This window comes from Nilaparvata lugens, chromosome 5 (assembly GCF_014356525.2).
Source record: "Nilaparvata lugens isolate BPH chromosome 5, ASM1435652v1, whole genome shotgun sequence".
Classification (NCBI taxonomy): domain Eukaryota; kingdom Metazoa; phylum Arthropoda; class Insecta; order Hemiptera; family Delphacidae; genus Nilaparvata; species Nilaparvata lugens.
Window position 1 is genome coordinate 57,598,989 of NC_052508.1, and position 14,479 is coordinate 57,613,467.

The 14,479-nt window shown below is 33.4% G+C and overlaps 2 protein-coding genes across 3 annotated transcripts in view; one reads left to right on the forward strand and one right to left on the reverse strand.

Moving 5' to 3' along the window:
* Positions 1-5,980: 5,980 nt before the first annotated feature.
* LOC111055133 overlaps positions 5,981-14,479 on the reverse strand; it is a 33,174-nt gene continuing 24,675 nt past the window's right edge. Inside the window, exons 9-11 of one of the 2 annotated variants that reach the window (XM_022342304.2) lie at positions 12,253-12,526; positions 8,125-8,340; positions 5,981-6,131 (exon numbers count right to left, since the gene is read on the reverse strand). In XM_022342304.2, coding sequence (XP_022197996.2) covers positions 6,010-6,131; positions 8,125-8,340; positions 12,253-12,526 — 612 coding nt within the window. In that variant the 3' untranslated portion in view covers positions 5,981-6,009. Of the gene's footprint in view, positions 6,132-8,124; positions 8,344-12,252; positions 12,527-14,479 lie in introns of both variants that reach the window. The other variant, XM_022342303.2, reaches the window with a different exon arrangement.
* LOC111054627 lies at positions 8,823-11,596 on the forward strand. Its single transcript, XM_022341683.2, has 2 exons — positions 8,823-9,380; positions 9,852-11,596. The coding sequence occupies exons 1-2, from the start codon at positions 9,202-9,204 to the stop codon at positions 10,201-10,203; spliced, it is 531 nt and encodes a 176-aa protein (XP_022197375.2). The 5' UTR covers positions 8,823-9,201; the 3' UTR covers positions 10,204-11,596.

Genomic DNA, 14,479 nt, shown 5'->3' on the forward strand with positions numbered 1-14,479 from the left:
TCGACAGTAGGTTTCATTGGGGATCCTATTAAATGAAAAATTACTCTGTCGCTTTAACATCTTTGATGCTCATATGATACCAAATTAATTTTTTTAATAATGAGAAGGTAGTCAGTCATGTGATACATGATCTCGATACAAAGTTCCAAGAGAAAATAAATGACGAAAACCGCACATTGATATCTCAACGCGTATCAGTTTGTTGATGTAAAAGCTATAAATTTTTTATGTTTCATATCAACCAGCTGAAACCATGTGTCAGGGCATGTGTGAGTGTCTGTGTGATAGCTCCCTCAGTTGATGTTATGAATGAATGAATGGATGAATGAATGGAAAAACTATAGTAATTGCATGCAATGAATTTTCCAGCTGACTAAATAACAACAATTTTTTTCTTATGCACTTTCAATATTTTTTTTATACTCTGGAAAAGGACGAAGGAGTCGATCAATTTTGTTGTCCAACGAACTTGACCTGTAAAAAGGTTCGAAGAATACGTGTTTAAAATTTGAAGCTGATTGATCATTTTTTCTAAAGTTAAATGTTGTAGAACATACAAACGGACAACGACTTTGGCCTTCAGTAAGTCAAAAGTGAGTTTTTGCTAACGCTCGTTCAATAAACAGCGTTGCTGATTCTCTGCCTTACCACTGCTTTCTATACCCAATAACTCACCAATTCAACCTCACAGTAATTATATTATCTGTCTCACTCTCACTGTCTCTCTTTAGGTTGTATGGCAGAGAGGAACTGGAATCCTAACTCCGCCCTAATAAAGGCATGATCAAACAATCAATCTCTCTCTCTCTCTCTCGTTCTCTCTTAATTAGTGAATTCAGGAGACAGTTGTGATAGCCGTCAAGTCACTGTTGAAGGAGAATTTCCAGGATTTAACAGCAATAGCATAACAGAGTTGAAGAGCACTGCCTCTGTTAGGGTGAGAGATGACGACAGACAGAGAGGTCAAGATGCTATGCCATCATCCATCGTGCCTCGTTCTGGATAGGATCAAAGCTACGTCATGTGATTGGTGCATCCTTGTCTTACTCGTACGTCATCTGATTGGAGTATCTTTGTCTAGCTCGTATGTCCTTATGAGTTTCCCGGGGGCGTATAAATCCCTCTTGTCGTTATCATCGTCTTGTGGCTAATACCTCAGTCCCTGTCCTGTTATCAGTCACACTAGACCTACCCCACATCTGAATTTCAAGTTTATTAGGGAGGGTGGAAAGGTCTCAGATTACTCCCTACTCTAGCTCTATAAATTCATCCACCCTTTCTTTTCAACCGCTCGAAATAACTCAATATTCCATTCCGTGCCCGAATCATGTCCTTTCATCTTTCAACTATTTTCCACTCTATCACAAATTTCTCTGGACTCATCTAGTTCCTTGAACCAGCATAATTGAATTTGAAATGTCTTGTAATGTAACCAGCACTCAGAGCTAAGTTTGCCACAAGACAATCTCCATACCATACTTTTTCCTTTCGTTCACATAAGTGTATTATGACTTGTGTGTAGGTAATTGCTTTGATTATGGATACGTTTAGTCTGAACGTATGAATAGTTTTATAGTTATAAATAGTATAATAGTTATATAGTATAAATATATAGTTATAGATAGGTATAAATAGTTGAATAGAATTTAAATAGATACGTTTATTTTTTGTCTAAACGTATCCATAATCAAAGTTAATGGTGATGAGGAGAATGATGAGTCAAATAATAAACTCCAGACTGAATGAGATTCAAGCTTATGACTGGTAAATTGTCAGCAAGCAAAAGTTACAACGCTCCAGTCTACTAGGCTACGCTGGCTCGCTGAATCAAAGAAGTATTGAAATGGCAGGCTCTAAATTCATTAGGAAATACCATAAAGATTTTTCAAATCATAAAGTAGACAGTAGAACAATAAGTGTGGTGATTAATATGCACCGTATATGGTGCCTATAGACTATGAGGAATAATTTTTAAATCAACCAGTATAGAATGAACAGGCAAATATAACGTGATCGGTACACTAGGGCCTAGTAATGTCCACGTTATAATGGCTGTGGAGAAAGATAGGAGAATAGCGTTGCCGATTCTCTGCCTTACCACTGGTTTCTATAGATCATAGCCAATACCAGTATATTCTGATGTATTATTATAACTGCCCCTTCTTGTTTAGAATAATAAATATAAAATATTTTATTCATGAAACATTTTTTTTTTCAAAGAATGAATAGGTAATACATTTTTATTGAGATTAACTATTTTGTTAGTTATATTTCTACATTGTTAAAAAACGATCTGGCAACATTCCACAGCTAGAAAAGGGTAGAGCTATCACCTTTGTCGAAGGATAGTCAAGGATGGCAAGACCAATGTTAGTCAAATACTGCCATTATAACGTAGACCTAACTATAAGCCCAATAATGATAATTTTCCCATTTAGTCCAGTAAATTTAGACAAAAAAGGGGGTGTGCTTGCAATTTAAATTGTAGTTCCGATTTTTTAATATATTATTTGCGACTCATTTTCCAGTTTTCAGCTATTTCTGCCAAATCTCGTAATCGGACTGAAAAATTTGCTCTCGCCTTTTTTTTAGATTATAAAATTCTGAATAGAATGGGGTCATTCGGAACTCTCTATCTCCAGTTAGTACTGAGTTATGATTTTTCAAAAATGAGTGAAAATTGTAGAAAAAAATTCAATTTTGATGAATTTTAGTTTTTGATCAACAATATCTCCTGATTGTTACCATTTAGATGTATGATTCAGTATCCCCCCGGGCGTATTTTTATGCTCTACAATCTGAGATCAGGTAGAGAGCTCTATCTCATATAGATTTCCAGGTACACCTGACAACAATACTCCTTGTATTGTGAAAACCACCTAATTTTCAGCTCCAACCATCATCACCAACTACATTGTCCTCACATTGATATTTCGCACAATGACATAAGTTCATGAGATTATGTTCTATGAGAATCACCCGTTAGATGCATTTCATTTCAGTATTTCCTAGTGGAGAGGCGCGCTTAACGACACCTCAAGGATCAAAATTTCAAACACTTATAACTTTCGACACAATGCTCAGATTTCATCGTACTACACTTCATTCTTCTCGGCTCGTCAAGGCGGTCCAAAATCATGCATCATAAGTCAAATTCGGTCGAAAATGGAAATTTTATTGTTGAGTGAACTTAAGCCCATATTCCAATACACAAAAAATGGCCAATTTCTATATTCAAAGCTATGTATCTCGGTAACCCCTTATTATAAAAATACGATCATAGCTAATATCAGTATATTCTGATGTAATATAAACTGTCCATTCTTGTTTGAAATAATAAATTATATTTTATTCGTCGTGTAAATTTTTTTCGAAGTATGAATAATAATACATTTTTATTGGGATTTACTATTTTGTTAGTTATATTTCTACATTGTTACAAAACGATCTGGCAACGTTGCAAAGCTAGAAAAGGGTATAGTGCTATCACCTTTGTTGAATGTTAGTCAAGGATGGCAACACCAATGTTAATCAAATACTGCCATTATAACGTGAACCTAACTATAAGCTCACCAATGATAATTCTCCCATTGATGACACTAGTCAATTCAAGTCATATTTCACAGTAATCTACTAGAATTTCAATCACATAACATAAACTTTTCTGGGTGTCATAATGAATCTGTTATATTTCAGAGCTTAAACATCAGTAAATTAGCATTTATACTAACTTGTAGATGATTGGAAATGATCGTAAAAAGATATCGATTTCATCAATGCCAGATGGTTAAGCCCACACCTGTTGATTACGGCATTATACCTACGGAAGACGGTTTTAACCAGGATTTAAGGATCATACAAATACTCAACAGTCCACACTAAATTCCTCCGTAAACGACATGAATTTAATAGTTCACACTCCAATTGACGCTAACAGCTTATATAATATTCATACGCTCATTATAGAGGGATTATGACAAGCGTCCTATTTCCATAAGTCACCTTAATGCTGCGATTAGGCTAGATGTTGACGCTAAAATAGTACAAGAACCCATAAAATTATACCGGGGAATAATAAGGACGATATTTTTCCAACGTTGCGAGACTCTTTTAATGGGTTCCACCTATTCGACCTGATAATGAATATGATACACATAATTTTCCATTAAACTGACTAATATGTTTAGGGCGAGCTGAGCTCTCTTGTCACGAAACCCCAAACCTCGTAAATTATCGGGTGGCTTTATTTATAAATAATTCACTTGTCCATTACAAGGTGAGCGCACCAACGTTAAGATTACGCCCAACTATACGGTGATCAATCTACTTGAAATACAACCAAAATTCCAACCACCCTTCCTGTTCAATTTTTTACTACCGTATCCAATGTTCACTACCTCAAAAGCTTTATTCCTAGAGGAAACACTCTTTCCCCAAGGCAGCGAATTTACCACAATTATGATCATTATCATAGAGTAAAGATACTGTTTTACAAGATACCTTGGAGAAATCATTTTGTCTATGTCATCACACTATATAAGAGATTTTTGCTATTCTCTGTATAAAAAAGTAAAATCCAAAACCCAAAAGCTATTTTAAATTCATTTCAATCGGAATTGATTATCTTTCACAGAAATACACATCTGAAGTTATGCTAGTATATAAAAACTTATGCGCCATGTAGCACACGATGTTTTCTCAAAATAGTATCTTACGTCACATAGACGGGAAGGGACCTTTTGCAGGCGAGAATGATGTTTTTAGTCGAGGCGTTAGCCGACACTAGAATTTCATTCGAGCACTGCAAAAGACATTCACGTCCAAGTAACGTACACTATTTTTTGTCATAGTCAAGAATAATTGAGAAATAGAAAACATAACCAAGTTTACAAATTCCGAATCAGGAATTTTGTGGAAGTTGACAAAACTTCCACCTGGAGCGCTGAAGGTGGTTTTTCGTAGCAGTTTTGCTGTTCCTATTCCGGAACTAGGAAACATACTCGACTGTAAAGAAAACATATGGTTTCATTACAGTAGAGTATGCTGTAATGAGAATCATATGTTTATTTGTTCTGCAAACAGCTGTTTACCGGCTTGATTTCATGCACGGAAAGCAGCTGAGATTGAATGACTGGCAAAAAAGTATTTGCCAAGTGTTTATGGTGATTGCCAACAAAGCGGATCATTTGGGAGCTTGACAAGTTCGTTGCACACAGATTAAAATAGTATTGTTACCATTCTCTATCATTTTGATGATGTACTTATTGTATGAATTAATTAATGAATGAACCTCATCATCTGGGTTATGAATTGATGAAATCAACAATATTTTGACAAGCAGCTGAGATGAGGAAGAGTTCAGCTTGTCAGCGATGTGTATTTGTGGCGCTCACGCAGTAGGCCTAATCCTGAAAGGCCAACATACACAGCGACAGACGTATTCAGACGCATGCAGACGTAAGCAGAAATATGCAGACTGACGGACGCTAGTGTGCATGAACACTTGGGAAGGGAATTTTCATCCGTCTGTCTGCATACGTCCTTCTGTTGCTGTGTCCATCTGCCTTGAATATGAGCTTATAAAAAACTTTATGAACTTTCATAAAACGAGCTGTCATAAAACTCACAGCTGGACATATCTGGGATAATTTATTATGTAGGTAGGCATATTCTTATTTTTTAATTCCAGTTGATAATATACATATAAATGTAACTGGAATTCTAGTAAGAATTGATAAATAATAATCATAGTCGTCCATCTATAATTATCAATTATAGTCCAGACAACGAATGCATATGAAAAATCTATACTAATCATAGGGTTGTATAGCATTAAATTCTATCCCAAACAGAGCTGCAGGATAGGAAATTGTGTTCCAAACATTTCCCTCTATGCGCTTACATTGACTAGACTGTATTTCTTTAATCGAAGATTTTTAATAGAAGTTCATAGGTTTATTTAGTTGATTAAACTAGGAAATTATCTTTTTTAATCATTTTTTAATCTCTTCATTCGATTGAAAAAATAGTTTCATGTTCTGGTGCGAGGACTAAATAGAATAGCTCTTTATCAAGTGGAATTTGTGACTGAACGACTGTGCCATCTTCCAGTATGAGAGTGGGTGTGTTATCTGAAACAATCATACAAATTAAATATATCAACATTTTACAATTATTTATATATTATAAAGAGGGGGTCAGAATACAAGGGGTCCAAGTGACATTTTCCATTTTTTTGAGTTAGCTACAGTAATCGATAGCTGAAAGTGGTAAAAATCGAGTATACAAGAGATATAAGCGTAAGTCTTATCAGTGCTGACATCTGGTGTAAAATTTTTTAACTACATTTTCAAACAGCTGTTTATTGAGCAACGGTTAGTCGTATCCTTCAAATTAAATCTAACCTTGATTAAGCCATGTCACCAAGCAAAAGATACCTCAAGAACCAATTAGCAAATCGGATAATATTGCAATAAGGTCATTAATCATATTTCGATTGCTGGTAAATTTGATAGATTTATGTGTAGCTAGGTAATAGAGTTTTGTATGGTAAACAAGGGGTACAAGTGATACTTCTTATCACTATTTAGCTGATAACTGAGAAAGGAAAGCAATTTGAGACAATGTCTTGTCATGAAACTGTAAGTTTGATTTGGTAAAAGTAAACGGAATAGGTGAATATCATTTCTATATTCATTTCATGAATGAAGAATTAATTAATGTAAGTAAACTTTAGACTCAGTTTTCTCGAAACTAACAATATGTAACTTGGACCCCTTGTATTCTAACCCCTTTATTTATTTTACAATGTTTATTTGGACTAAAATTTTATAAAAATTGTACACGTGAAATTCTAACATTATCTTGGACTTTGTCACCTATAAATTTAGAAGGAAAATAGCAAAAGGACCATCTCATTATTTTATCTAACAATTTTACTACATTCGTGTCATTTGCAATGTAAAAAAATAAATAAAATATTTATTCACAATTTTAGAACTAGCCACATTCACATTTTGGATCACATTTCCACGTTATGGAAACACAACATGCATCAGGAGAAGAAATAATCTGTGTTATAAAGGATAAAATAATATAAAACTGGATTAGATTTATTATATAGCTCATGTTGATCTAAGATTTCAAATGAGAAACATAAGAGAATTCAATAAAGTCACGGCTTCTTCCTGAATATAATCTGATGAGGTAAGATACTCACCAGATTACAATCTATTTTGCAATATAAACTTTCTTAAGCCACTGTATTTCTAGAAAAATTCTCTGGTTATGAGTAACTCATAAAATGATTTATATTAGCGAAAAGATATTATCGTATGTTTCCAAATAGAACTGTTTTAATATTTTACCATTAGGGTGTTTACTGAAGCGATACGGTAAGCAAAATTATGATTTATGAATGAAAATTTATAAATTTACATCATTAGGATGTTTACTGAGGCGATGATCTACCCAAATAGAATTACTCCCTACCCAAATTCTCTATTTATTTCATGTTACAAACCAAATACATTTCAAATAAAAATAATAAGCATTTTTTCCATTCATGGACAAAATGCCTGTGTGCAGGAAAGAGAAGCAATCTAAATAGTTCATAAGTTAACATAATGACAAACATGCAATATATGTGAAAGCAAATTATGGAAAAGATTGAAATGAGAGAGGAAAAATGATGAAGTATGATGTGAGGAAGAGAGAAAAAATTCTTATCCTACTAACATCCAATAACCACCTATTAATGTGCCGTTTGTAGACACCTATGGACCGTGCTTCAATGTCTTTAATATGTTGGGGGAGTTTTGAGTAGAGTATATTTTTGCTTTATAGAAATAATCTGTTGTATTGATTGATTTGGATACTCTATAAATAACAATGCCAACGTTCACCGAGCTCCTAGTTGTGTAGTCATGTTGGACTTGAGTGAATATGTCTGGTTTATTCTTGTAGATTAAATTACAAGGTATTACAAGGTATTACGTAGATAGATACATAGGAAGATAAATACTGGTATTGCATAGATTAGAATGCAAAACCTTTAAAAATAAATTAAACTAAAAAAACCTCAATTGACTAACTAATAAAACTTGATTCAGTCAAAGAGATTACCTTCAAGTTGGAAAAGTTCTGCTGCATTCAAAGGCTGAGTTAGTTGCTGATAACCAATAGCCTCGGGTTCTTCATTAGTATTATCAGTTTTCAACGTAAATTCATAATCTAATGTGCAAAGCTGATTGGCAGTCGCATTTGGTAGATTTTCTGCTGTATCTGAGGTCGACGGTTGTATGGCTGCTGCATCCAAATCTATTGTAACTACATTGTTTTCTACTGAAAAAGAAACAAAAATATAAGGATAAGGTAAGTTTTATCAAGTTAAAATAAATGCATTCATTTTCGTGTATAATTTTATAGTTGTTTGATATGAGATAACATTTATAACGTACATTTTTGAAATATTCAGAGAATAAAGAAATTTTCAGTAACGACATCAATAATAAACTGGAATAATTCGTAGTATAATTATATAATATATAAGACTATAATTTTGATCAAAATTTGTGAGAAAGATAGTTTTGTTTAATGCATGTTGTCTTCTTCCAATCATATTACATTGTAATAATGATTTGTAATTGTCTATGAAATAAATAAATAATAATTTATTATCATATTATTATATAGTAAGGAAACAATCTATTGACACAAATGTCCTTCAAATAATGTTTTCCTCGTCTCCTTAACAATGACTGCATAAGGAGAACTTATTTGGAGAGAGATGAAGCCTTCTCATCCTTGACAACTGTTTGAACTGAATCGCTTCATGCAAAAAGGGCTTCAGTCATAAAAATGGCCAAATTGAGTTAAGAGCAGAATTATGTCTTTAGATGGTGGTTTCATCGTTCTATGCAAAAAGGAATTCAGTCTGACTGCTCTAACGTTGTCAAATCAGTTACCTACGTATAATATTCTATGCAGAAAGGGCTTCAGTCCCGGACTGAAGCCCTTTATGCACAGAGTGACGAAAATTTTTCCGATCAGCTGACTGAATCGTATATTGTGATTCAGCTGCTCTGCATTACTTATTCATTCGCGGTTTTTGCGTTGAGGTTAGAAGCTGTTGTTTTGAGTACCGTTCAAGTAATTATTGATTTATATTATTATTATTGAAGAAATTATTTTTAATTCATTATGGTTAGTAGTAGCGACGAAGACAATGACAATGAATCCAACATTGTTTTTGGAAAGAGGAAAAGGCACGAAGAAACGTATAGAAGAAACGTGAACAAACTGGCTAGGAACAGCGGTGCTGAGTATAAGAACTACAAAGGAAAAACTGTACATGCAAAACAATCAGGACCTCCATGCAAGTAAGAAAAATTAAAATTAACTTAATTGAATAAGATATAGTCATTTTTACAATCTTGGATTTCTTGATCCATCAAAGACTCCAATGTCAACAAAAACTTTTCACACTCATATTAACACAATAAACTGTCTGTGATGAAATATGTCATGCAGACATTGAATAATAATTTTCTCATTCAATGGTGTGTTCAATAGAAGTTTATCTTACCGGTAGTGAATTTCTGCTTTGTTAAATAATTTATTATTAAAAGGTACATCCTTTGTTAAACTTGTTCCTGAGCTTAATATCACCATTCTACCTGGTCTACCCATACCTTGTACTTACTGGTACTCTACCATTACTATTCTTTCTAGCCTAATGTACATGATTATCAGTATTTAAAATTTACTAAATTTTAGTATTGTATAAATCCAGCTTTACCTACCTAGCCTACCTACCTTATCTAATTTGAAACATTTTATTTTTGTTTCAGTTGCAAGAGACACAAGTGCTTTGATGGAATACAGGAGTTGGACAGAATCGACATACTACAACGTATTTTGAACCTACCTTCTAAAAATGAGCAAGATTTATTCATTCAAAGCTTGATTGAAATTCATGATGTGAAGCAACGACGTCCACGGAAGGATGATAGTGCACGTACTGTTGATAAGATGTATACCTACTTTGTTATGGTTGGTAACCAAAGGACTCCGGTATGTTACAAAGCTTTTTTATCATTACTATCAATTAGTGATAAGCGAGTGAAAAGACTGAGATCACTGGCCAAAGAAGGAAAAAATCCATTAGACAAAAGGGAAAGGCACCTAGTGTTAACAGAATGAGTATTGAAAACCAAGAAAAAATTAGAAGCCATATTCAGAGTTTTCCAACTAAGCTTAGTCATTATGCTGGTAGGGCCACAGAGTATTTGGATGCAAGACTCAGTATTAAAACTATGTACGATCTATTGGTTGCCAAACACCCAGGAATTTGTAGTCCAGCATATTTTTATGAGTTTTTTCACGAAAACTTTAACCTTAGGTTTGGAAGACCCCAGATTGACACCTGTTCCACATGTGAAGAGCTTAGCATTAAGCTTAAGAACCCACACTTGAATGATGCAGCTAAGAGAGTTGCAACTGCAGAATTAATGGTACATAAAAGACGAGCAAAGAAGTTTTACAACAAAATCCAAGAAGAAGCCATGAACCCTAAAAATGAATCACATGTACTTTCCATATGCATGGATTTCATGCAAAATCTCAGCATTCCTCAAATTCCTGTCCAGCAAACTTTTTACCTGCGACAGATTACAGTAAATGTTTTTTCAATCCACAACATAAAACAAAGGACAGCAAAAGTTTATGTTTATCATGAGGGTGAGGCCAATAAGACCCCTAATGAGGTTTGCTCGTTTCTCTATGAATATCTGAAAGAGGTACCATCAGAAGTAACAGAGTTAAGACTTTTTGCAGACAACTGTGGGGGTCAAAATAAAAATCACACATTGACCAGATTTTTGTTGATGCTCACAGATACAGGTCGTTTTGAAAAAGTCACCATGTTCTTTCCAGTAAGGGGCCACTCGTTTTTGCCCTGTGATAGGGATTTTGCCACAATTAAACGGCATGTTAAAAAGTATGACAGAATTTACACTGTTGGTGAAATTCGAAATCTTATTGAAAGTAGCAGCACTAAGCTTGGTAACAATCCAAAATTTGTAGTAAAGGAAGTTGAAAGTAGTGATATTCTGAACTTCAAAGCCTTGTGGCCTACCTATTATAAAAAAAGTTGCATCTCACAAGAAACAAACAAAAAAAGCGTTCCAAAAGCAAATAAAATTCATTTTGAGATAAGCAGCTACAGACAAATGACTTTCAACAAAAATAAGCAAGGTATAATATATGCCTCGAAAATGATTGATAGTATTGTGAGTCACTCGTTTAAGATGTGTAAGGATGCGAATGCGAAGCCAACTTTGCCACCAGCTGCAGCTTATCAAAGTAATATTCCAATCAAAACAGCAAAGCTGAACGACGTCAGGCATCTCCTACCATATATTCCCCAAGAACATCTTGAGTTCTACAAAAGCATCATGGACTGGCCTACAGTAGAAGGAATCGATCCAGAAATACAAGATGATTGAAATTTAATTTGAAAAAATTAAAAACTTTAAAGTTTTTTATTTACTTTTTTCCACATGAGCTGATCATTAAAACTTACTGTTAAAAAATTCTCAACTGTATTGTTTTTAGTCAAAAATCCTTTTTTGTTCATAATATACTGCTTTCCAGTGGCAAAATATGTTGAATTTTGCAATATATAGTCACTTGAGTGTGAAAAAAAGTGTTATAAAGGTGAATTTACATGCAACAAGAGCTTTGCATAGGGTTATGTGCAAAAAGGCTTCAGTCAACCAACAAAAAAAATTTTTTACTCAATAATTATAAAAAATTATTGAATTTCTTTATAAAAATTCAATATTGAAAATATCTCCCTTCAAATAAAATAAATATGTGTTTTCAATTTCTCTGTGTTTTTGAGTGAGACAGTTTTTCTTGTTTTTCTCAAAACCATGATCACTTGACTGAAGCCCTTTTTGCATGAAGCGATTCCTGTTTTGAAACGTTTTGCACTATTTGACTTGTATTGAGAAGTTGATTGGGCATACTTTAAGATAATATGATATTTATTTATTAATCAAAAAGTACAAAAATGTATCCATAGAGATGTTGATGTAGCATCTGAAGGAGGTTGGTATACAAGCATAAAATGAATTAAAGTGTAATATATAGTTCAACATTGGATAGAATTCATACATTAGAATGTGTTCCGAGAGCAGTATTTTTTATATATTTTTAAATTAAATGCATTTATTTTTTTTTCAATACCTGTATTGACAGATGGTATTGGCTCTTGATTGGCTTGATGCGTTGTTGTTACTGGAAATGGTGCTACTGGATGCGTTGTTGCCACTTCTTCAATTACCACACGCATTGAATCCAAAACTTCTGTGGTTGACCATTCTTCCCTGGAATCCTGATGCTTCACTCTCAAATGCCTTTCCAATGAGTTTCTATTATTCAATATAGTGTCGCAGTAGCGGCAAATATATTCCTCATTTCTGTTTCGTGACTTTTTCCGCCTATTTCCTGATTTATTTTTCTGTAAGTGGAGAGAGTGCAGAAAGTTGTAAGAATGAATAGATACTCGAACGAACAAATTAAATCTATTTACAACCAAAAATACATTTCCATATTAAGATTCGTTAAAAATGAACAATATACAAAAAAAATTAATTAGATATGAGATAGGCTGATATATAGTTAGGGTCTGCTTACCGTACGTCCAGAGTTGGAATTGAAATTCTTTATTCTCCAAAAAAGATTGACAATACAATTATATTTTCATGTAAAAAATAAAAGTACATTACATTGGAGACACCTCTTATGGGCACATGTCTGTGAGAGAGGAGCGAGTTGTCTAGTAGCATCAATATAAATTATCTTAAATTAAACTATTTATAGCTATGGAAAATATAACTGAATACAATAAAGTTAGTTACAGTGAGATCGACGAGCAAAATAGAATCGTTAAAGATACAATAATTGTTGAAACTTTCATTTTTTACCAAGGAGCGAAAACACTCATATCCAACAAGCGCACTCATTCACACATTCGTTACTCAATTTCAATGTTTAGGCAATGTTCAAATTAGCCGAAAAAAGGTTCAATCATCGGAAAGAGTAAGGTGATACTAAAATACCTTCCTGCTCCTCTAGGTTTAGGGAAGTCACCCAATTATTTACTATTTTTTTATATTGACTTATTCTCAAATTGTTTGGATTTTTCAAATAGACGAGCAGTTTATGAAAAATGAGTTAAAAAAGTTGTCCGATTTGCAACTGAATCAACTAGAATAATTGGAGAATTTTTCAATCTTTCATTGGTTGAGCGAAGTAGCCAAATTTTGCTACCAATAAATGTTGAGAGTGAATACATTGATATGCTCTTGGTAAGACAGTACTCATGAGTTCAGTGGGTACTTGAGCGTTTAATAGGTGTCGTTGGAGAATTTTTCAATCTTACATTGGTTGAGCGTAACCAAATTTTGTTACCAATAGATGTTGAGAATGAATAAATACATTCATAATTATGCTGTTTTTTAGTATTCATGAGTCCAGTGAGTACTTGAGCGGTAAATAGGTGCCGTTTTACCTCTCCTATGATCATTAGAAAGGTTGGGTGAAGGGTGAAGACCGTAAAATGAAAGGTTTCCCGTTTTCATCTTGATCTCTCGCCTGGACAGAGTTTCATGAGTTTCATCATGGTTTTGGTTACATAAAACTAGATAAACTACGTTTTTCTCTTATGAAACTAATCATACCTATAGTGAGGTCCACGTTATAATGGTAGTGAGGAAAGATAGGAGAAAAACGTTGCCAAGTCTCTCCATTTTGCCACTGACTGTACACAGCTGTTACTCAATTCATCCCATTAAATTTAATCTGATAATAATTATCATTTCCTTGATAAAATAATTAATTTAATGTCAAATTAATCAAGAAAATATATTTTTTCATAATTTGTTTCAAAAATTTGCTTTCATAACTGAGATCAGATTTTTATTTTTATACAAACCTGAAATGGCGGCTAATTTAAAAAGCTGTGACACAACAATCTGAATTTCAAAACAACAGAAATTGAGATATTTGGTGGATATTCTACTCCAATTTCTTTTTAAAATAATAGAAAAATAAAAATCCTGTTCAAAAATAAGTAATTTCAATGGATTAATTCTTAAATAACTTTTCAATATTATTTATACCGGTACGAGTAGGTCTAACCTGTACGGGTAGGCTAACTGAAGCATGGATGAAGTCTAGGATGGTTAGTTATCAACTTTTAAAATTTCACGTATTTTAATTTGTGTTTCTCATACGGTAATGTCTAAAAATTATTTCATTGTTTCAAAAATACATTTTGAATCAATTATACGACTTGTGTAATCAAGTATTTTGATAGAATGAAGAGAAAAAAATGGCGGCTGAGAATTTTTTGGTCAGTTTTGTACAGTCACTGTCAAAAGTGAATATAAAATATTCTGGCAAATAGACA